Source organism: Mytilus californianus, unplaced genomic scaffold, assembly GCF_021869535.1.
Source record: "Mytilus californianus isolate M0D057914Y unplaced genomic scaffold, xbMytCali1.0.p SCAF_10, whole genome shotgun sequence".
Classification (NCBI taxonomy): Eukaryota; Metazoa; Mollusca; class Bivalvia; order Mytilida; family Mytilidae; genus Mytilus; species Mytilus californianus.
In genome coordinates this window covers 55,754,407-55,780,121 of record NW_026262582.1, presented here as the reverse complement: position 1 = coordinate 55,780,121, position 25,715 = coordinate 55,754,407, and the positions used below count along the sequence as shown (strand labels likewise).

General features: G+C 31.9%; 1 protein-coding gene and 1 long non-coding RNA gene across 2 annotated transcripts in view; both read left to right on the top strand.

The window, feature by feature from the left end:
• The window catches only part of LOC127718864 (neurobeachin-like protein 1), a 406,320-nt gene that overhangs the window by 24,724 nt on the left and 355,881 nt on the right, over window positions 1-25,715 (top strand). Inside the window, exons 5-10 of the mRNA XM_052224913.1 lie at window positions 6,051-6,163; window positions 11,859-11,932; window positions 12,516-12,598; window positions 17,283-17,462; window positions 19,074-19,182; window positions 21,442-21,548. Of these exons, the coding sequence (XP_052080873.1) occupies window positions 6,051-6,163; window positions 11,859-11,932; window positions 12,516-12,598; window positions 17,283-17,462; window positions 19,074-19,182; window positions 21,442-21,548 (666 nt within the window). The remainder of the gene's footprint in view (window positions 1-6,050; window positions 6,164-11,858; window positions 11,933-12,515; window positions 12,599-17,282; window positions 17,463-19,073; window positions 19,183-21,441; window positions 21,549-25,715) is intronic.
• Window positions 595-3,991, top strand: LOC127718944 (uncharacterized). Its single transcript, XR_007990043.1, has 2 exons — window positions 595-2,140; window positions 3,110-3,991. It is a non-coding gene; the product is annotated as an uncharacterized LOC127718944 (long non-coding RNA).

Genomic DNA, 25,715 nt, shown 5'->3' with positions numbered 1-25,715 from the left:
TGTCTTCATCATATGAATATCAGGCACAATCCTTCCCGTTAGGGGTTTAGTATCATACCATCATAACATATATGAGAAGAACATAACCCGTGTCATGCCAACAACTTGTTTTTAAATAAATGTGTTTAGTGCCGATGCAAAGACCCTATAAGTGAATCAATATTAACGCCAAAATATGCAATCTTTAATGACCTGACAACAGTATCGTAACTATATCCCTTCTTAATAAGTCTATTTAAAGGTTTTGTTAGCTTCAGAGGTAAATACTGACATTTTTGTGCTTTATAAAGAATATTTCCATAAAAAATTGGATGTGAAATACCTGAACGTATAAGAAGTCTGCATGTTGAGCTATATTTATGAATGATGTCCTTATACCGATGATAAAATTTAGTAAATGTTTTGACTAGTTTGTGATATCGAAAACCCTGGTGTAATAATTTTTCAGTAATACATAAATTTCTCTCGTTAAAATCTAAAACATTGTTACATACACGAGCGAATCGTACAAGTTGAGATATATAAACACCGTAAGATGGTGACAAGGGAACGTCACCATCTAAAAATGTATGTGTATAGATTATACTCGTTTTTTATACGACAGCAAAAAAATTTTGTGGTCGTATATTGGTATGACGTCGTCGTCGTCGTCGTCGTCGTCGTCGTCGTCGTCGTCCGGCGTCGTCGTCGTCGTCGTCGTCGTCCGGCGTCGTCGTCGTCCGGCGTCGTCGTCCGAATACATATTGGTTTTCGCACTCTAACTTTAGTTTAAGTGAATGGATCTTTTTGAAATTTGATCATAAGGTTAAATACCACAAAAGGAAGGTTGGGATTGATTTTGGGGGTTATGGTACCAACAGTTAAGGAATTAGGGGCCAAAAAGGGGCCAAAAATGAGCATTTTCTAGTTTCCAGACAATAACTGTGGAACGGTGTATGGATCTCTCTGAAATTATACTACAAGTTTCCATACCACAAAGGGATGGTTAGGATTTGCTTTGGGGGGTTATGGCTCAAACTGTTTAGGAATTAGGGGCAAAAAAGGGGGAAAAACAAGGTTGTCCTGGTTAATGGACAAATACTTTAGTACAAAACATAATTTAAAGCAGTGTAAGGGAGATAAATCAAATACATCATTGAAATTATCTCCCTTACACTGCTTTTAAATTATGTATAAAGTAATGGTTAATGAACAATAAAGATAATCTAAAACAGTGTAAGGGAGGTAATCCAAATACAACGTTTTGGTTACTTCCCTTACACTGCTTTTAAATTATGTTTAAAGAAATGCATATTTATAAAGGAAGACCAGTAAAAATATCTGCAAATGTTTTCATCTTTTTTTTTTACAAAAAAATCCATATGAAAGATTTGACACTATATTTTTTATTAATTCTATTATAAAATAGATTAAGTTAGCACTATGGTAAATTTAAATGGGTAATTATGGTTGCCAACTCCATTGGAAATTTGAATTGAGATTATGACCATATCTTGAGGGAAAGAATTTTTTTGGGGGAAAAAGGGGGGGGGGATAAAAAGAAATTGTGGGGGGCCAATTTTTTCTCATTTCAGATTTCAGAAATTAAAAAGAATTATTCTTCAAATATTATTTTTTTTTCAAATTTCAAATATTGAAAAATTTCAAGAAGTAATCTTTAATTGCACAGTATGGCGCATTAGATTTGTAAAATCTTTGATCACATTTATTTATTTGTTATGCCGAATCTAACAGTGTATTTAGATTTTTAATTTTGGGTCCAGTTTTCAAATTGGTCTACATTAATGTCCAAAGGGTCCAAAATTAAACTTTGTTTGATTTTAGCAAAAATTGAATATATGAGGTTCTTTGATATGCTGAATCTAAACATGTATTTAGATTTTTGATTTTTGGCCCAGTTTTCAAGTTGGTCCAAATTGGGGTCCAAAATTAAACTTTGTTTGATTTCAACAAAAATTGAATATATGGGGTTCTTTGATATGCTGAATCTAACCATGTCTTTAGATTTTTTATTTGTGGACCCCGTTATCTAATTGGTTCATATTGAGGTCAAAAGGGTCCAAAATTAAACTTTGTTTGATTTCATCTAAAATTGAATTATTGGGGTTCTTTGATATTCCAAATCTAACCGTGTATTTAGGTTTTTAATTTTGGGTCCTGTTTTTTAAATTGGTCTACATTGAGGTCCAAAGGGTCCAAAGGGTCCAAAATTAAACTTAGTTTGATTTTAACAAAAATTGAATTCTTGGGGTTCTTTGATTTGCTGAATCTAAACATGTGTTTAGATTTTTGATTATGGGCCCAGTTTTCAAGTTGGTCCAAGATAGGGTCCAGTATTTAAACTTTGTTTGATTTCAACAAAAATTGAATATATGGGGTTCTTTGATATGCTGAATCTAAACATGTATTTAGATTTTTGATTATGGGCCCAGTTTTCAAGTTGGTCCAAATTGGGGTCCAAAATTAAACTTTGTTTGATTTCAACAAAAATTGAATATATGAGGTTCTTTGATATGCTGAATCTAACCATGTATTTAGATTTTTTATTTGCAGGCCCCGCTATCAAATTGGTTCATATTGAGGTCAAAAGGGTCCAAAATTAAACTTTGTTTGATTTCATCGAAAATTGAATTATTGGGGTTCTTTGATATGCCAAATCTAACCGTGTTTTTAGATTTTTAATTTGGGTCCCGTTTTTTAAATTGGTCTTCATTGAGGTCCAAAGGGTCCAAAATTAAACTTAGTTTGATTTTAACAAAAATTGAATTCTTGGGGTTCTTTGATATGCTGAATCTAAACATGTGTTTAGATTTTTGATTATGGGCCCAGTTTTCAAGTTGGTCCAAATTGGGGTCCAAAATTAAACTTTTTTTGATTTCAACAAAAATTGAATATATGGGGTTCTTTGATATGCTGAATCTAACCATGAATTTAGAATTTTTATTTGTGGGCCCCGCTATCAAATTGGTTCATATTGAGGTCAAAAGGGTCCAAAATTAAACTTTGTTTGATTACATCAAAAATTGAATATATGGGGTTCTTTGATATGCTGAATCTAAACATGTATTTAGATTTTTCTTTGATATTCCAAATCTAACCGTGTATTTAGATTTTTAATTTTAAGTCCCGTTTTTATACGACCGCAAAAAAATTTTTGTGGTCGTATATTGGTATGACGTCAGCGTCGTCGTCGTCGTCGTCGTCGTCCGGCGTCGTCGTCCGAATACACATTGGTTTTCGCACTCTAACTTTAGTTTAAGTGAATGGATCTTTTTGAAATTTTACCATAAGGTTAAATACCACAAAAGAAAGGTTGGGATTGGTTTTGGGGGTTATGGTACCAACAATTAAGGAATTAGGGGCCAAAAAGGGGCCAAAAATAAGCATTTTCTAGTTTCCAGACAATAACTGTGGAACAGTGTATGGATCTCTCTGAAATTATACTACAAGTTTCCATACCACAAAGGGATGGTTAGGATTTGCTTTGGGGGGTTATGGCTCAAACCGTTTAGGAATTAGGGGCAAAAAAGGGGGAAAAACAAGGTTGTCCTGGTTAATGGACAAATACTTTAGTACGAAACATAATTTAAAGCAGTGTAAGGGAGATAAATCAAATACATCATTGAAATTATCTCCCTTACACTGCTTTTAAATTATGTATAAAGTAATGGTTAATGAACAATAAAGATAATTTAAAACAGTGTAAGGGAGGTAATCCAAATACAACGTTTTGGTTACTTCCCTTACACTGCTTTTAAATTATGTTTAAAGAAATGCATATTTATAAAGGAAGACCAGTAAAAATATCTGCAAATGTTGCATCATTTTATTTTACAAAAAAATCTATATGAAAGATTTGACACTATATTTTTAATTCTATTATAAAATAGATTAAGTAAGCACTATGGTAAAATTAAATGGGTAATTATGGTTGCCAACTCCATTGGAAATTTGAATTGAGATTATGACCATATCTTGAGGGAAAGAATTTTTTGGGGGAAAAAAGGGGGGGGGGGGGGGGTGATAAAAAGAAATTGTGGGGGGTCAATTTTTTCTCATTTCAGATTTCAGAAATTAAAAAGAATTATTCTTCAAATATTATTTTTTTTTCAAATTTCAAATATTGAAAAATTTCAAGAAGTAATCTTTAATTGCACAGTATGGCGCATTAGATTTGTAAAATCTTTGATCACATTTATTATTTGTTATGCCGAATGTAACAGTGTATTTAGATTTTTATTTTGGGTCCAGTTTTCAAAATAGTCTACATTAAGGTCCAAAGGGTCCAAAATTAAACTTTGTTTGATTTCAACAAAAATTGAATATATGAGGTTCTTTGATATGCTGAATCTAAACATGTATTTAGATTTTTGATTTTTGGCCCAGTTTTCAAGTTGGTCCAAATTGGGGTCCAAAATTAAACTTTGTTTGATTTCAACAAAAATTGAATATATGGGGTTCTTTGATATGCTGAATCTAACCATGTATTTAGATTTTTTATTTGTGGACCCCGTTATCAAATTGGTTCATATTGAGGTCAAAAGGGTCCAAAATTAAACTTTGTTTGATTTCATCTAAAATTGAATTATTGGGGCTCTTTGATATTCCAAATCTAACCTTGTATTTAGATTTTTAATTTTGGGTCCTGTTTTTTAAATTGGTCTACATTAAGGTCCAAAGGGTCCAAAATTAAACTTAGTTTGATTTTAACAAAAATTGAATTCTTGGGGTTCTTTGATATGCTGAATCTAAACATGTATTTAGATTTTTGATTATGGGCCCAGTTTTCAAGTTGGTCCAAGATAGGGTCCAGTATTTAAACTTTGTTTGATTTCAACAAAAATTGAATATATGGGGTTCTTTGATATGCTGAATCTAAACATGTATTTAGATTTTTGATTATGGGCCCAGTTTTCAAGTTGGTCCAAATTGGGGTCCAAAATTAAACTTTGTTTGATTTCAACAAAAATTGAATATATGAGGTTCTTTGATATGCTGAATCTAACCATGCATTTAGATTTTTTATTTGTAGGCCCTGCTATCAAATTTGTTCATATTGAGGTCAAAAGGGTCCAAAATTAAACTTTGTTTGATTACATCAAAAATTGAATTATTGGGGTTCTTTGATATGCCAAATCTAACCGTGTTTTTAGATGTTTAATTTGGGTCCCGTTTTTTAAATTGGTCTTCATTGAGGTCCAAAGGGTCCAAAATTAAACTTAGTTTGATTTTAACAAAAATTGAATTCTTGGGGTTCTTTGATATGCTGAATCTAAACATGTGTTTAGATATTTGATTATAGGCCCAGTTTTCAAGTTGGTCCAAGTTGGGGTCCAAAATTAAACTTTTTTTGATTTCAACAAAAATTGAATATATGGGGTTCTTTGATATGCTGAATCTAACCATGAATTTAGATTTTTTATTTGTGGGCCCCGCTATCAAATTGGTTCATATTGAGGTCAAAAGGGTCCAAAATTAAACTTTGTTTGATTTCATCAAAAATTGAATTATTGGGGTTCTTTGATATTCCAAATCTAACCATGTATTTAGATTTTTAATTTTAAGTCCTGTTTTTTAAATTGGTCTACATTAAGGTCTAAAGGGTCCAAAATTAAACTTAGTTTGATTTTAGCAAAAATTGATTTCTTGGGGTTCTTTGATATGCTGAATCTAAACATATGTTTAGATTTTTGATTATGGGCCCAGTTTTCAAGTTTGTCCAAGTTGGGGTCCAAAATTAAACTTTGTTTGATTTTAACAAAAATTGAATATATGGGGTTCTTTGATATGCTGAATCTAACCATGTATTTTGATTTTGGACATTGGACCATAATAGGTAAATTAAAAAAATTCAAGTTCTTAGACCACATTCTTTCTGTGTCAGAAACCTATGCTGTGTCAAATATTTAATAACAATCCAAATTCAGAGCTGTATCAAGCTTGAATGTTGTGTCCATACTTGCCCCAACTGTTCAGGGTTCGACCTCTGCGGTCGTATCAAGCTGCGCCCCAGCGAAGCATTTTATTTCACATTGTTTATTGCATTTTAGATTAAAGACAATTCCTGTGATATTGATGACATCTGCATGTTTGTCAAGCTGGTCATTCACTTTTTTGAGTGTCTGTATGATCCTTACTTTATTTGGAGGAAAAGAATTAAAGGGTAAATAATTAAGTTTATGAACAATTGTCTCTTAATGAAAAGTGTAAACACTGAATGATCTTATGGAAGTAGTATAACTGTCTGCCATTATATATTGAATTATATTTTACATTACCTGGACTCAAAGGCCTTGTGAACTTTGTCCTTCACTTGGCGTCAGTCAAGATTTGATCTGTTGCTAAAAGTAAAAAGAATTTTTTGGCTTATATCTTAAAAACAAAAGCAGTTAGAGCAAAACTGACATTGGGTAAGTGCTCATCAGCATATTTTCGAGTTATTGCCCCTGAAATGTAACAACATTTTTTTTTACTTGGTCTCTTGTGTAATTTTTAGAAAAATAGGACTATCCATTTGGGAGATATTGCCCTTGAAATGTCAATACTTTGCTAATGTAGAAGATTTTAGTTATTTCTTGAAAACTATGATAAAGAGAAATTTTAAAAAGTGAAAATGACTAAAACAATAAGATCTTCCAATAAGTAATCATGGACGAAATCATCCTTGACGAGAGTTATTGCTGTTGAAAGACAATTTTTTAATTTTTTTCCCATGTTTTGGGGATACTATAATAGAAAGAGAAAAACTGTATAGAGCAAAATTGTTCAGCAAATTATGATCTACAAGTAAACCAACATGGAAGAAGTTGTCAATTGCCTCCTACTATGAGTTACTGCCATTGAAAGATGATTTTTGACCATTTTTACAGAAACCATAATACATGGAGATGGAGCAAAAATAGGATTTTCAAACAAGTCAACATGGCTGAAATCATTAATTGATACCTTATAGGAGTTATTGCTCTTGAAATATGTTTTTTACCCATATTATGCTTTTTTTGCAGAAACCATAATAGAGAAAAATTGTTTAATCAAAGATGTTCAAATAAATCAACATGACCCAAATTGTCAACAGACTCCTTATAGGTGTCACTAAATAACCATTTTTACCCATTTTATGTATTTATTTGTAGAAACTATATTAGCAAAAATGTTCAGCAAAATTAAATCTACAAATAAGTCAACATGTTTGAAATCGTCAATCAACCCTAAGAGGAGTTATTGTCCTTTAAAAATGATGGTTTTTGCATTTTTGGCAGAAAATATAATAGAGAAAAACAGTAAAAGCAAAAATTTTCAGCACAACAATATCTACAAATAAGTATACATTGCAGAAATTGTCAAGCACCTTATAGGGTTTATTTCACTCTGAATGATGATTTAAACCAATTTTTTGTCCAAAACTGTTGTAAATTTTTTCGAGAGAAACTTTAAAAAGCAAAACAAGATCTACAAATAAGTTAATTTGGCCAAATTTTTAGATTCCATATACAATATTTTGCCTTTAAATGAAGACTTTTTATACACCCGTTTACGGGACGTATTATGGTATACAGTTGTCCGTCTGTCCGACAGTCCGTCCGTCTGTCGTCAACATGTCGGACATTAACTCAAAAACGCTTTAACCAATTTGCATAAAACTTTGGTGAATTGTTTATATCTATTGACGTGAGCTCCCTTTCCTTTTTTATAAATTTTAGATTCTACGTTTCCGAGTTATGGGGTTTTATTCATTAAAAAAGGGGGATTTTCCAGTTTTCGGACAATAATTCAAGAATGCTTTCACCAACTTGCAAGAAATTGTGGTGAATTGTTTATATCTATTGACATGAGCTCGCTTTCGAATATTATATATTTTAGATTTTACGTTTCCGAGTTACAGGGTTTTATTCATAAAAAAAGGGGGATTTTCCAGTTTACGGACAAAAAATCAAAAATGCTTTCAGCAGTTCTCATGAAACTTTGGTGAATTGTTTATATCTATTGATGTAAGCTATGTTTAGAATTTTATAAATTTTACATTTTACATTTCTGAGTTATGGGGTTTTATTCATTAAAAAAGGGGGGATTTTCCAGTTTTCTTATGGGGTTTTATTCATTAAAAAAGGGGGGATTTTCCAGTTTTCGGACAATAACTCAAAAATGCTGTCAGCAATTCTCATGAAACTTTGGTGAATTGTTTATATCTATTGATGTAAGCTCCCTTTACATTTTCATAAATTTCTAATATGACATTGAGAATTAATTGAACTTTATTTGTTTATAGTCTGACAACAGATTTACTAAGTATTGCACAACAGCACAGTGTATTGCACAACAGCAAGAAATCTTTAATTGAATATTAATTCATTTCATATAACCAATTTCAAGTTCTTTGACTACATATATTCAGAAACCTATAATATGTCAAATATTTAATACAATCCAAATTCAGACCTGTATCATGCTTGAATATTGTGTCCATTTTTGCCCCAACTGTTCAGGGTTGGACCTCTGCGGGCGTATCCAGCTGCGCTCAGCGAAGCAGTTTATTACTAATATTTATAATTTTTCCAATTATACTGTAAACTTTGATAGATAGGTATAAACTGTTAACAGTAAAAATGATAATCAATACAAGATCTATAAACATATCACAAAATAAGATTAACAAATTAGGCCAAAATAAATTAATAGTGTGTTTCCTATTTCACCTCCAAAAAAGTTAGGTAGGTAAAACATTTTATTTTATGAAAACATTTTACTTTTTTTTCTATTGATGACAGCAGAAAAAAGTTCCAAATCAAATCGTTTGATGTGCGGCCTTCTTTGATATTTAGAATAGTAATTAAATCTACAGCTTTTTTAATTTTCTGTTTTATTTCTGCATCAGAAATATGAAAATAAACTTATTAATGAAAATTTTATGCATTTCATTGGTCGTAATAGAAAAGTGTATGATCTTGCCAATTAATTATCTTAAACCAAAAATGGCAGTGAAAAATCTGGCATGGTATGTTATTATGTTTGTCCTCGTTGAACCTAACAATGTAAATAACACACAGGGTATACATGTGGGAGCAGATTAGTACCCCTTGAAAACACTGTGAACCGATGCTAAGCAGCAGTTAGTTATGATTTTTTTAGGGTTAATACTCTGCCCTTGCACCCTCTTAATATACAGGTGTTTTGATGTTTGACAGAATGTGATCTTGATTGAAGAGTGGGTGGTTCTGACAATATTAAAATTCCAGGTTTTGAGAAGAGTGAGAATATGAAATCTTTGTCTTATTAATCTACTGGTCAAATAAATTGCAGATATAAATATGACATGATTTTTTTTCCTTTTCTTGTATAAATTGTTATGGGACCAGCCAGAAAAATAATAAAAAAGAATAAACGTAGACATGGTGCTGGGGCCGATTCATTTATAATCTGTCCCCTTGCCGTCATTAACTAAAAAGCGTTAACAGCCGTTTATGTTGCGTCCTGAGCACAATTCTGTACAACATTCGTAAGAGCATGTTTTACAACAAAAGCTGGATTGGTTTAAGCAGTAAATTGAACTCATTTTACTCTAAAATTGTTTGTCAATTATAACCAACAGATACAGTCGAGTCTGTCCAACCTGAAACGATTCTGACTTGGTCCAAAGAAGCACAGGTATAAGACGAGATTTTGTTAATATATGTATATATACTGAATACACTATTCATTATATATACAAATATTTAAAAAATTTCGCTGAAGTTGAGCACAATGCCAGTGATATTGTTTGCCTCGAATTACAGCCGAAATTCTGCTTTTTCCCCTAGAGAAAATTCCCAATTACTAAAAAAAATGGCTTAAAATTCCTCCCAAAAAGTTTTACATTTTCCCCAATCAGTGATAGCATTGGTAGGAATGTTTGTAAATATCGTATTCATGCTATTATTTTGATATTAGAAAGCACTTTTGAGATCCGGTTTTCTGATCAGAATCATCATGGTGTTTGTAACACATGTGGTTTTCAATGCATTAAGTACCATCATTGCTTCTGTTTCTTTCCCCTCTTCGAAAAGTACCTTTCAGGTTGAAAATGTCTGACAACCAAAATATACATGAAAAAACAGTGCAAAAAAGACTGCAAAGGTCAGCAAAAAAACGTAGATGCGTTTAGAATAAAATATACAAATTTCCCAATTTCAATAAAAAATATGCATTTTTCCCAATAAAAAACGGTAGAGGTAGTTTTGAAAAAAGACAACAATATCACTGAATGCGTCAACTTCGTATTTTTTTCGTCTATAGGTCCATAATGAAAAAAACATAAATATGGGATTCTTTTTCAAAATTAGAAAAAATGCAATGTTGTAGAAATTAATTTGATTTAATTTGTGTATTGTTTTGCATTATTCTAGCAAGGATTTAAAGGAAAGAGGTACACAGTTTGAAATTGAACAGCATGTTATGCCATTTCTTCTCTTAGACGGGACAGATTGATCATGTGTAAAGGGGTAAATTCAGTAAAAAATCTCCCATTGACTTTAATGCTAATCTATGTTTTGAATTAAATTTATACCTGATTTACCTTTAGAAATTGGAAGCTTTCATATATCATTCATGAAAGTACAAATGTAGCCCTATCTTTTGCAACAATAAAAACATAGGGTCATGCGGCATTTTTGGGCATTCACATGACCTTGTTTACAAACACTGTAGATTCGCACTTAATTCCTTTACTGACCCCCATTACTTTTCAACCCTGTAGTAAAAAAATTTTGTATATTCAGCATTCATTTTTTAATTTTTTTTAACTCTAGTTTTAATCCATCTATCAAAAAATATTTATTACAAACATTATCTACCAATCAGAAGAGCACATGACTTCAGTTTTGTACAGAAAGCTCTCCCCCAAATGGGCGGTCCCTGATGACGTATATTTATTTACTGAATTTACGCCTAAAGATAAAAATTTGAAATAGATAATAATTAGATATATATTTTTACTGGATTTATTACAATTTTGATCTAAAAAGCTTTACAAGTACATGCAGTTAAATCAATTGAATTTTGGTCGTAAAAAGCTTTACAAGTACCTGTTGTTAAATCAATTGAATTTTGGTTGTAAAAAGCTTTACAAGTACCTGTTGTTAAATCAATTGAATTTTGGTCGTAAAAAACTTTACAAGTACCTGTAGTTAAATCAATTTAATTTTGGTCGTAAAAAGCTTTACAAGTACCTGTAGTTAAATCAATTGATTTTTGCATTGAAAAGTATTAATTTTCCTCAAAAACACATAAATGCATATGGCAGGACTATAAGAGCAGAGGGGATCTTCACCCGTCTTATTTTTGGGCAACCTAGGACACTGGTTTATTTTCCAGAATCTCTCAATTGAAGCTGGCACCAATATCTGATAGTCAAATATTTGTCTAAGATTAAAAACAAAGGTAGCTGTAAAAAAAAAACAAGAGTTCAAATTATAATGAAAAACATATTTATACATTAATCCAACCTTTTAGGAAGAATCTTTATTTGGAAATTTCTTCTGTTTAAAAAGTTGAAGAGTTCAAACTTAAGACTGTAATACCATGTTGCTATAAGGCCATGGGGAGAACAATCCTGATTTCCCATGATACAAAAAATCAAGTCACTATTTAAAAGAAATTGTTATGTGAATTTACTGACCTTATCTTTCTGAAGAATGGCAATACTGTAGCAATATGTAGTATTGTTATATTATGTTTTGTTTGTTCAACACTTCAATATATATGGTTTGATATTATGCACACAAGTCTTCCAAATCTTTACACCAGTGATTTCTATCACTTTGATATCAGGTTATCTTTTCACTGTAATACATACTATATACATATATACTGTGATTCCTTGTTAGATGGAGTATGGACAAGAATAGAATGAAGTATAAGCCAGCTAATCTCCATGTGGAAGTTGTTCCTTTCTTTTTTGGTAAGGCATGGACAATTTATACATTTTACCAAATATGTTTATTTTGAAGTTATGCACAGCAGAAATTACTTTTACAATTGTCTGACAATGATTTTGCTTAAGTTGGAAAGTGCCTTGAAAAAAGATTAATTGATTGAAGTTCTTTAGAGAGAAAAAACAGAAAATGTTGACCACCAAGCAGGCATCATGCAGGACCTGTTTTGTTCTGCATATTTCTGATAGTTATATTAACTGCCAAGTATTACCATTTTTGCATCAATATTTTTTAGCATGTCTTTATTTTAAATTATTTCTTTATGAATCAATAAGAGTGAAATAGATCAATTGAAATATGAAACCAATTAAAAACTTTTGACATGCCAGGTTTTCAATACAAGGTAACGAATGTAATTGATCTCCAAGTCTTGACTTGAATGACTTCAAAAATTTATTGTTACCCCTTACCTAGGAATTCCACAATATTGGAAGCCCACTAAAACTTAACAAATTCTCAGTACAATAAAGGATTCCTTAGAACAGTAACTTCAGTTTAAATCCTAATTTTAGAATGACTTTTATCAAATTTATAGCTTTGTATTTTCAGATTGTTTTGATAGGGGCCATTTATCATTTGATTTAAGAATACGTCTCCTACATATGTTTGGTGCTATCATGTGTGGTTCACAGGTATTTATATACTATACATAAAGTACACATTGATACATGTGATTACATAGATATAATAAATAGAATGTCATATACTGAAAGTTCTACACACTGGAATGAAAGTATGATTACATATACACTTACAGTCTGTCACAGAATAGATAACTATCATCAGGGTTTCTGCTGGCAGTTGCCATTTTCACATTTTGCGAAAAAATAAAAATTGTGGCGAATAAAATTAATTATTGGCGAAAGAATTTGGCGAAAGAAATATAATGGTTCGACATCGTCCATTGTTTACTTTTTTCGGGTTACTCAGACTTCTTCCCCAGTTACCTGATCAGACAATACTGGGAATTCACCTTGAAGTCGTTACGATTTTGATAGAAAATCATTTATCAGCTGATTGCATTTTATACCTATTGGCAACAAAGGATTATAAAGGTGTTGATTGTATTGTTTCATGAAATGATGCGGTTAATTGGCTTCACATGTCACTTAAAGGATTTTTTACAACTTTGATTGAAATAATTGTTTTGAAGTGGATACTTTACAACGTTTTAGCGATACACGTGTTTGAAACATATTTTACGTCTGCTCTTTTTCTTTTAACGATGGTCTGGTGGAAAAAAAACTGTTGTTATGAAGAAAAATGTTCAAAAGTAAGAAAAATCTCTGACTTTAAATTTTATCCTATAACTTTTGATAGAAATAATTTTTGAAGCGGGTAATTTAAATTGTTTTAGCGACGCACGTGTTTGAGGCATAGTTTTATGTCCAAACTTTACTTTTAATGATGGTCCGGAAAAGAAAACTTTTGTTAAGAAGAAAAATATTTGAAAGTAAGAAAAATCTCTGACTTTAGTCTTTATCCTTCAACTAGACGGGAAGCACCTTATAAACTATCATAGATGAATCCCATGTTCGCCGGCGGAAGTCAAAATTATGATTTCATGATCTATAATGCAATTTTACAGTATCTTTTGAAAACTAAATGTTTGTTATTATTGAGTGTTTATTCATTAAAAATAATATTAAGAATTATAAAAGATATAGTTAGTTTTCTCGTTTGAAATGTTTTACATTTGTCATTTCGGGGCCTTTTATAGCTGACTATGCGGTATGATTTTTGCTCATTGTTGAAGGTTTTACAGTGACCTATAGTTGGTAACTTCTATGTCATTTGGTCTCTTGTAAAGAGTTTTCTCATTGGCAATCATACAACATCTTATTTTTATACGACCGCAAAAAAATTTGTGGTCGTATATTGGTATCACGTAGTCGTCGTCCAAAGACATTTGGTTTCCGGACATTTAGTAAATGTAAATAGAAATCTATGAAATTTAAACACAAGGTTTATAACCACAAAAGGAAGGTTGGGATTGATTTTGGGGGTTGAAGTCCTAACAGTTTCGGAATTAGGGGCCAAAAAAGGGTCCAAATAAGCATTATGGTATACCGTTGACCGTCTGTCCGTCCGTCTGTCCGTCCGTCCGTCTGTCTGCCCGTCTGTCAGTTTGTCGTCAACATGTCGGACATTAATTCAAAAACGCTTTAACCAATATGCATGAAACTTTGGTGAATTGTTTATATCTATTGACGTGAGCTCCTTTTCGTTTTTTATAAATTTCGGATTTACTGTTCCTGAGTTTTGGGGTTTTATTCATTAAAAAAGGGGGGATTTCCAGGTTTTCGGACAATAACTCAAAAACAATTTCACCAATTTGCATGAAACTTTTGTGAATTGTTTATATCTATTGACATGAGCTCCCTTTTGTTTTTTATAAATTTCGGATTTACTGTTCCGAGTTTTGGGGTTTTATTCATTAAAAAAGGGGGCGATTGTAGTTTTCAGACAATAACTCTAAAACAATTTCACCAATTTGCATGAAACTTTTGTGAATTGTTTATTTTTATTTAAGTGAGCTCCCTTTCGTTTTTTATAAATTTCGGATTTACCGTTTCTGAGTTTTGGGGTTTTATTTATTAAAAAAGGGGGATTTTCCAGTTTTCGGACAATAACTCAAAAACAATTTCACCAATTTGCAAGAAACTTTGATGAATTGTTTATTTCTATCGACATGAGCTCCCTTTTGATTTTTATAAATTTTAGACTATACGTTTCCGATTTATGGGGTTTTATTCATTACAAAAAGGGGGATTTTCCAGTTTTTGGACAATTGTTTATATCTATTTTTGTAAGCTCCCTTTTGATTTTTATAAATTTTCAAATTTAGGTTTCCGAGTTATAAGATTTTATTTGTTTATAGTCTGACAACAGATTTACTAAGCATTGGGCAACAGCACAGTGTATTGCACAACAGCAAGAAGTCTTTTATTGAATATAAATTCAATTCATATAACCAATTTCAAGTTCTTTGACTACATTTATTCAGAAACCTATAATATGTCAAATATTTAATTACAATCCAAATTCAGACCTGTATCAATCTTGAATATTGTGTCCATTTTTGCCCCAACTGTTCAGGGTTGGACCTCTGCGGGCGTATCCAGCTGCACTTAGCGAAGCAGTTTATTCTAGTTTCCAAACAATAACTTGTGGAACGGTGTATGGATCTCTCTGATATTATACCACAGGTTTCCATACCACAAAGGGATGGTTAGGATTAGCTTTGGGGAGTTATGGCTTGAACCGTTTAGGAAGAAGGGGCAAAAAAAGGGGAAAAACAATGGTTTCCTGGTTAATGGACAATTAAAAAAAGTGCAATGTTATGTTTGGATTACCTCCCTTACACTGCTTTTAAATTATGTATAAAGAAATGTTGTATTTTCTTGAGGTGATTAGCTGTCAATTTATTTTCAGAAGTTACTATTTTAAAAAAAATGCTGATGAAGGAATATCAATTTTAGCCATGATTATGTATGTCATTTTCTATTTTAAGACTTTTATGATGTATTTAAATGGGTAATTATGGTTGCAAACTCCATTGGAAATTTGAATTGAGATTATGACCATATCTTGAGGGAAAGAATTTTTTTTTTTGGCAAAAGGGGGGGGGGGGGGGGGGGAGTGAAAAAAAAATGGGGGGGGGGGGGGTAAAAAAGAAATTGCGAGGGGGGGGGGGTCAATTCGCCACAGCATATTGTATTGCACAAAAGCAAAAAAAAAAGGGGGGGATTTTTTTTTTTTTTTTTTGGGGAGGGGGGTCAATTCACAACAGCATAGTGTATTGTACAAAAGCAAAAAATTGAATATAAATCAGTGTTAAGTTTTTGTGTTTTGGTCTGTTTTTCTTAAACTATAAGCAATAGGTCAACTATATTTGTTGTATGGAAGAATTGTTAGCTGTACATGCCTGCTTAGCATGGTTCATCTGACCTTGACCTCATTTCCATGGTTCATTGTTCAATGTTTAGTTTTCTTGGTTAATGTTAAGTTTATGTGACAGTTGTAAGAAAGCTTTATATTTAGGACTATCAACATAATATCAATGATTAGTAAAGAAGGCGAGACATTTCAGCGTGTGCACTCTTGTTGTAGTTAGGTCTGCTTCTCAGATATTGTTAAAAGTCAACTTTATTTGATGTAAAGAATGGTTGTTAGGTGTACATGTCCATCTGGCAGGGATCCTCTGGACTTGATCTGTTTTATATAGATCATTGGTAATGTCAAGTGTATGTGTTACCTGTGGTAAAACCTGTAACTTAAAGTCTTGCAACTTAGAATTCAATCATGATTAGTAATTTTTATGTTTAAATTAATGTTAATAAACAGCATCTCTAATATAAACTGATGACATAGTAATTTACATAATGCAATTGTTAAACAGTGAGAGTTCCAGTGTAACCTGGAGTAACAGTCCAAACAAAAATTTGTGACAACATTAACTGCAATGCTTTTTTTAGAATATCACACTGGTTAGGCACAATTTGTGCCTAAGAATATGTTTTTCTTTTTGGTATCTTCATGTGGTAAGACCACTTTATAGGAAGGCTTATAATTATAATTACACCTTATATAAGAATGCCGGATTTTGATTGGTTGGTAGCCAGTGTATTTTTCACATATTCTAACCTTTATTAAGGCAACATGATTAAGCAATATTGATTGATAGAGGTAATCCCAAAACTGTAAACAAAAATATCAGACAACACGACTGCACAGCACCAATCTCGTGATCGTATATTGAAGAATGAGTTGTGTATATAAAGTGGAAAAAGACTTCTATACAAATGAACGATTTAATGATGGAATGACAATGACGTTTACACATAGATACCATGACGTTACGTAAAGACAGCGCCAGCACGTATAAGTACATGTATAATTCCCACGGTACTATGATAGTCTCTACTTATCCTCAACATTTTGCATAAGCATGTTTATGGATTACATCTTACTAGTAAAAAAAAAAGATTTCCCTTCACCTGTACAGAGAGTTTCAATCAAAATCTATTCGGTGTAATTAAACAGATATATGTTATGTAGGGGTATTTGCAAAAAAATACGAGTCTTGGAACCAAATTTTCCTTGCCTAGCGGCTCTGGAAATTTCACAGTACCTCAACTGGTATTTCCACAAATACCCCTCCATAACATGATATATCTGTTCATTATTACAATGTAAGGTCTTCAAATGACAGCACACATAAAAATATTGTTAATAAAATAATATCAATGGCACACATCAAAGTAATTATTAATCCTATCCTATATAGTACATTCTTCATTTATCTTATTTTAGAATAATGCATTGAAAGTAATAACCCCAGCTACTTTAGAAGTGTTACTCAAAATGTTATCAGCAGATCATGTGACTGGGCCAACCAATGAATTGCGACATGAGTTGTTCTGTATAAAGGATCTGGTATTGAAATGTATTATATGTATGGTACATGTCATCAACTTAGCCAGTATTGACCAGGTACAATTTATACAAACTATGTTGCAAGAAAAACAAATATACCAGATTAGGTTTTTGTAAAGACTGGAAATTAGTAGATAACTGTATTGTATTTTAAGCATGGCCTTTGAAAACATAAATTTTACTGTCACGAATTGAGTTTTCCGCTAGTTAAGCAGACATTTGCCACAGTAACATCAAGTTTTACTAAAGGCAAAGCTTAAAATACAGTTATCTGCATTCTAATGCCACATATTAAAATAAATTCCATTTTAGTAAATATTTTGGCTTAAAAATGTGACTTTTTTGTTTGTTTTTTGAGAATTTAATACCAAAATATTTCGTAATTCAAAATGTTGGCTTTCCTTAGTTATGGACTTGTAGAACGTGAAATATAACCCTTCAAAATATTTTCAACGTCCAATGAAAATTATGGTTATAAACGAATTGCATTAGAATGATATTTTTAAATACTTTGGATTCATTATTATTTGTGGAATATAAAATTTTGTGGATTTCACAGGTAAAAGTAAACCAGAAATTTAAATGTTCAAGGAAGTACTGTCGTACAAATTTTCTATAGGCTTGTATGCAGACTTTGGCATAGTACAAAATCCGATATCAACGAAAGTTGCAACTTTTCCTCAATCCACAAAAATGGGTACACAGATAAATAAATGAACCCACAGTACTTGGAACAAATGGACAGAAAGGAATTCTTTTTTAACTGGTTGTGTTTCAGAATATTCAGATAAAACTGTGTCAAAACTTTAACTATACATATTTAACCTTTACAATTATTGTTAGTTGATCATTAAGGTGTAATACCACCATTGATTTTCCCCTATTAGTCTTTGTTGAATTTGCACTTTTCAAAAAATTGTGCAGAATTTATCTTTGTTTCAAATAAAGAAATACTTGGCATGAGTAAAGTTTGATCCTGTCCAGTACTATAGAAAAAATTTCACATAACATTTCGTTGCATATAAGAAAATAATCATCACTGGAAGTTAACCAATCAAATTTTCCCCCTTTTTTAACCTGTGTACAAGCTTTAGTAACCATGTAACCTCAAGTTTCCAAAATATTCTATAGAAACCCCAAATAAAAAAATAATGGTGCTTTGAAATACCCAAGATATATGTTTATGACCCAGAAATGTTTTACTGCAATGAAATGTAGGATCAATTACCTACAACTGTCAAATTCAAGGGAATATTTTTTTTCGACCTATTTTCGTATGCAACCGGATGTGACGTACTATGATTTGGTGGTATTACACCTAAAGCTTCCTGATATTTGCTACCAACCTTTTGTCTTTATAAGGGAATTTGTATTTTGCAATTGAAGCAGTGTAGATAGTGTACTTTCTCATACAAAAGGCACATATTACAACATTGTGTTGATGATACAAAAGTAATAAATCTTCTTTTCACTCTATAGGCTGAGCATGAGCTTATGTTTGTGAGCAGTACATCATGTTGAAAGCTTTCTATTCTGCACAACTAACATTATTAGTAAGTTTTGGGAAGATGTGTGGTTTCATCAATCTGTCAAATAAGAATTTTTTTTTATAAACATGAAAAAAAAGATGAAGAGTTTATTTGTTTAAATATTGAAAAATAATTACAGAGACAGGTAGAGGTGTCCCATGTGATGGAGGATTATATAAAGATTTTGTTAAAGAAAGAAGATGAACCACAGGACGAACAAGAAACACACATACAGTTAGCTATGATTGGTTTGTTTATTTACCTATCACTAAATTGTTGGTCTTAAAATGGGTAAAATTTCTTCAAGTTATTTGTATTCATTTATAAGAAGTCCAAAGAATGCTATATTCTGGTCTATCCTGGCTATTTTAGTGCAAATCTATCATTTAGGAAATCATATTCATATTGAAATGTAGCAATATGGGCATTGTTTACAGGCATCACCAAAGTTCAGAATTTGGTCACTTCTACCTAGCAGCCAAACAGGGAAAATGAAGACCCAAGTGAAGACATTGGAGAGAAGTGAGGGATTGATAATGCTTTTCATGTGATAAATTTGTCATCATTACCTCTCCATGTTAGGTCATTAGTCTTTATTATCACAAATGTTAAAGTTTTATTTTCTTGTCTTGTGGTCTAAAAGAATTGTTGAAGAATTTAAAGAATAAAACATTTAATTTTGCTTTGCTAATTCAATCAAAATTCTTGTTAAAATAACCAGGTTGACAAAAAAAAGCTACTGAAATTCACAAATTTTGTCAATCATCTATTTGTTTTTGGAACCACAATTTTCCAAGTATAGAGTGCATGCCAGTACCAAATAAATAAAAGCATGGTATATGTCTATATGAAAAACACTTTTTGTCATGTTAATATGTATAAAAAGTAAAATAAAAAAAATACCGAACTCCAAGGAAAATTCAAAATGGAAAGCTTATCAAATGGCAAAATGAAAAGCTCAAACACATCAAATGAATGGAAAACAACTGTCATATTCCTGACTTGGTACAGGTATTTCCTTATTTGATACTTGAATGTGCTTGTTATTTCACCTCAAAGATAGTTTCTTTAATAATTTATTTTAGTTAAGGAATGACTGTAATATTTTTTCTGTTTATGAAGAAATAACATCAAAAATGTGGTGCACACTGAATAACCCACGTAGCGGGTTATTTTAAAGTGTGCCCCACATTTTTTATGTTATTTCGAATAGAAAGAAAAAATATTACAGTCATTTCTTATAATTTAATTCTAAATTCCATTTTAAACCAGAGTAAACCATGAAAAAACGTTGATGACGTCACGGTCACATGACAAAATTATGTCTATGAGCTGATAAACAAAACAATGTCAGCCAATCAGAAGACGCGTTACATCCAAAATTAAATTATTCGTTTTTGTAACGTAGAAAATAATTAATTTATGGTATCTCTCGAATATAGTCTACATGAAATATTCACCTACATATCATATATTTTTTTCTCGCGAAAATCAAATTTTTTACAGTTACTAATACACTGTACTTCAATTTTTAGGCCAAACTGGGGCTTAGCCTGTATGACAAAAAACTCTAATAATTTAGATTTTTCAGATACAATGTAAGCAACAAGTTATATAAACAAAATATTTTTACCATATCAATAGTGATATTTTTCCTTGCTATTGCTTTAAATTAAAGGTAAGTTTAAAAGAATCAGATGTCAAAACGAGATTACCTTTTTTGAAATATAAAAATAAGGAGGTGTGGTATGAATGCCAATGAGAAAACTATCCATTAAGGTCAAGGAGGTAAGCAACTACAGTTCACTGTATTACCTTCAACAAGGAGCAAAATCCAAACTGTATAGTAAGCTATGTAAGCCCAGGTAACAATTGTGAAACAATACAACAGAAAACCAAAAGCCTAATTTAGTCAATTAACATTATACAAAAAACAATTATGGCAGATGGCAACCAACAACAATCACAGGACTACAGGCTCCTGGCTTAGGAAATACACTAGTGAATGAAGCAGGGTTAAACATGCTTGTTCAAATTTCAACTAATAGATAAATTATATATAGATGTTTTCTCAGACTAAAATATCAATTAGTACACCTCCAATGGATTTTCTGTAAAAAAGTCATAAACAGTCTGAGAAAAGTTTGATCTTGTGCAATGCCAAAATATAAGTATGGAAAGAATGTAGGATCATAAGTTGCATACAAAGGAAAATATGTGAGTTCAAATTAAAAAATTTAAATAATAAATTGTGATGATCATCAAAGAATGAAGGTTTTCTATGTTATCTAAGAATTTTTATTTGATTATTCCTGGAAGCCAGTCAGGTTTTAAATTTTTGTGGTGGTGTAGGTGATAGTACAGTGCTATTCGTTCTATTTAGATTTTGCAGGATTTATACAATTGATAGCTGTTAAATCAAACTTACGCTAGCAAAACTTTGTTATATTTAAGTAAAAACATTAATTGCATGCCTTATAATAGGTTAATATTGTTTTACATTTTAGGTGCTATAAATGAAATGTTGTCATGTCAGGACAAAAGTTCCTTACAAGTTATAATGGTCAGTGGTGGAACATTTGATGCATTTATTTCCTTGCTACAGAAAACTGCTGTGAGTTTACAAAATATGGTAAAAAGGGAATATATGTGGTGAATGTACCAGTAATGGGACAACATTCTATTGAAATACTTAGAAATAAACCTATGGAATGACACTTCTCATTCTGTTTTTCATCTTGCATGGAAATAATTGCAGCATTTATAATAGAATATTTTTTTTTTAAATTATACACACGTACTTAAGTAAGCATTGAAATATAGAAATTAGAAAATTATCAAGTTCAAGTATTTAGTTAAGGTTTACCAAAAAATTTTGATAACATCAATTTATGTTCATTGTTAGGTAAATTAGAAAATTATATGACATATTACAATTTTGAGCCTGATTTCATAGTTCACTGAACATGGACATAGAATGGTGTGGACACATATTCTTGTTTTGTATTGATAGTTTTCTTATATGGGTTTTCAAAAGATTTTATTTTAATTTTCATGTTTTTTGCTCACCTTGCCCAATGGGCCAAGTGAGCTTTTCTCATCTCCTCTGAAACTACTGGGCCAAATTTAACCAAACTTAGCTACAATCATCATTGGGGTATCTAGTTTAAAAAATGTGTCTGATGACCCTGCCCGCCAACCAAGATGGCCGCCATGGGTAAAAATAGAACATAGGGGTAAAACAGGGCTTCCAAAACGGTCATATTTTCCGGACAAGTCCGATAAATTATATAAATGACTTGTTGTGCCGAGACTGAAACGGACAAATAAACATAGTTCAGAAAAAAAATTGAAGTTTATGCGATCTTTTTGACCTGACCTTTAGCCTTAAACAGCCACACATTTCCGGTCATATAAGTGACATGATGAATGATTACTATCAAAACAAATCATACTTTAATACCCTCTCATTACAATCAAGGTTAATTAGTTCTCTGACAGCTGATTTTACCTGTTCAGGCGACAGGTAAACTATTTTGTACCGGACATTGATCAGTCTATTAAAAGTTATTTTCTTAAATTTCAGCGGTTTGCATCTTATATATTTAGTCATCAAGATTCAGATTACCAGAAAACGTATATAAATGTGATTTGATGAAAATTTAAAAAGGTAGTAATAAAGGTTTAAAGTGAAAAATCGTCAGAACCACGTAGTTTGAACTAGCACACTCGTGCTCATGTACGCAGGTGCGCAGGTGTGAGATTTAATATGCATCTGAATTTTCAAAAATGCAAAAAATATCATTGATACCTTTATCTAACATCCATTTCGAGTATTTTCCTATAGAAATAACGCAGAAAGAGCTACTTAAACTCAATCGTGCGTTGTAAACGTACACAGATTTTACGTATCCGTCTCTGGTCCGTGTTTTACCATTGTCAAGTCAACATTTGGTATTAGGAATATGTACTTTTTAAAAACGAAAGTGAAGTTATTGACAGTGTTGTTTTGCACAAATAAAGAGTCTTAGGCAGATATCAATACGCTGATATTGCACACTTCGAATGGTGCACTGTCAATTTAACAGTTAACGCCAGAACATCGAGTTTATATTTAAAATCAAGTCAAATACCAATTTTTGTGTCATTCAAAATTTATATGATGCCCAACTGATTACTATGGTTGCCTTTTGTTACTAAGTCTTAAGGGATTAAAATCGGGATAAGACAAAAAAAAAATGTCCGGCTGGCTCAAATATTTTTTGGAAGCCCTGGGGTAAAATATAGATTTTGGCTTATATCTCTGAAACCAAAGCATTTAGAGCAAATCTGACATGGGGTTAAAATGTTCATCAGGTCAATTTCTATCTGCTGTGGTAGATTCAGACAAATCAGACAACCCATTGTTGGGTTGCTGCCCCTGAATTGGTAATTTTAGGGAAATTTTTCAGTTTTTGGTTATTATCTTGAATAGTATTATAGATGGAGATAAACTGTAAGCAGCAATTATGTTCAGCAAAGTAAGATCTACAAAAAAGTCAACATGACCAAAATGGTCAATTGACCATTTAAGGAGTTATTGCCCTTTATAGTAAATTTTTAACAATTTTTCGTAAATTTTTGTAATCTTTTACAAAAATCTTCTCAAGCTACAAAGACAAATTCAACCAAACTTGGCCACAATCACTATTAGGGTATCTAGTTTAAAAAATGTGTCTGATGACCCCGCCTGCCAACCAACATGGCTGCCATGGCTAAAAATAGAACATAGGGGTAAAATGCAGTTTTTGGCTTATATCTCTGAAACTAAAGCATTTAGAGCAAATCTGATAATGGGTAAAATTGTTCAGCAGGTTGAAATCTATTTGCCCTGAAATTTTCAGACTAATAAGAAAACCCGTTGTTGGGTTGCTGAACGACTTATCATAAGTCAATGGTATTTGGTATGCAGTTGTATTAGCATTGGCACATCTCATTCCATGGAGATAGTTTAGCCATGTACCTTCAGTCATGGTTCATCGACTTTGAATATTTGCATAACTTACATATTAAAGCAGTGGTCTTGTTAGCCCAAAATAGAAGGGCGCCGCGCCCTTGGTGCCCTCAGCCGCGCCCTGGGTGCCTTCATCCGCGCCCTGGGTGCCTTCATCCGCGCCCTTCTACCCTGACGCCTTTTTCCCAAAAACCCTTGTGCCGTTTTGGTAAAATTGCCTTTTGTTTCATCGATTTCTTATCACAAAGTTAAATTACATATATGACACCAGGTGATTGCCCCCTGGTTAATCGTGTCATTACAATCAATTACAGTGGATAAGACTTCAAAGGTGTTAATAACTAGGTAATTTAATTAAGACAATGTACCGGTTTGTCATAAATTTGATGAATGTGTCAGCGAGTGTTTTTAGCTTGGGTCGGCATTTTAGCTCTCCTAGAAGAGTGTATAAATGAAGACTTCCATGACTTTAGAATAGAATTTAAGTCATCAAAATACAACTATGCCTTCACAGAAACGCTGTCCATCTCAACTTGTGAGCGACAAGCAAGCAGTAAACGTGTTAGAAATTAATTTTGGAGTTACTTCCCCTGTTTTAGCTTATTACAAATTTGTGCTCCTAAAATATTATCTAGTATTAAAAATAGGAATAAATTACCAATTGAATACAAAATTATATAAGAATGTTACCTTAAGGATATTCACTGTCTTTGAACATACCAAAAAAAAATATATTGCAATTTATTTTTGATAATCATACTTTTAGCAATCCATGTTCTATACATGCCAACTAAGAAATTTGTAAGTTCAATTGTTATGATGATGTTAAGCTGCAATCCTATAAAAATGGGTAGTGTGAAGTTAAACTATCATGACATCAACTTGATGAAGCTTTACTAAATAATTCCTTAACACATACAATGAAAAAAAGTTTTGAGGGCCAAACTCTAGCTGAAAATTTTGAAATAAGACAACTCTGTCACATGTATGCTAAACTATGAGATGTTTAGTTTATGTTGTTTTTTTTTGGAAAAGGGGGGGGGGGGGGAATAGTAAGTAAATTTGCCTCCATTGGTTTATAGTGATGTGATGTATGAATGTGTATTGACATGTTTTATGAACATGTCGTATGAATTACATTTTCTAATGCAAATTTTATAGAATAAATAATCAAAACAACAACTTATGCATCTTTATTAACAACATATACAGTAAATAAAGAATGTGAACTCGTGATACACACAGAAACGTAGACAAAAGAAATGAGCAGTGCCTTTTCCTTTCATAAAAAAGTGCCCTGCCCTCCACTGGCACCCTGCCCCTTTTGATTTCTGGCTGGAGCACTGTAAAGTATTGCTATTTTAATTTCAACATTTGCATTATCAAAATTACAAAAAGGCGAGACATATCTCTGTGATAACAGTTTATTTGTAATGTTAATTTCTCTCTTATAATGAGTAATAGGATAACTATATTTGGTATGTGCGAACCTTGCAAGGTCCTCATGCGTGTCGGACAGTTTTCACTTGCCCTCGACCTCATTTCATGGATCAGTGAACAAGGTTAAGTTTTGGTGGTCAAGTCCATATCTCAGATACTAGAAGCAATAGGTCTAGCATATTCGGTGTATGGAAGGACTGTAAGGTGTACATGTCCAACTGGCAGGTGTCATCTGACCTTGACCTCATTTTCATGGTTCAGTGGTTATAGTTAAGTTTTTGTGTTTTGGTCTGTTTTTCTTATACTGTATGCAATAGGTCAACTATATTTGGTGTATAGAATGATTGT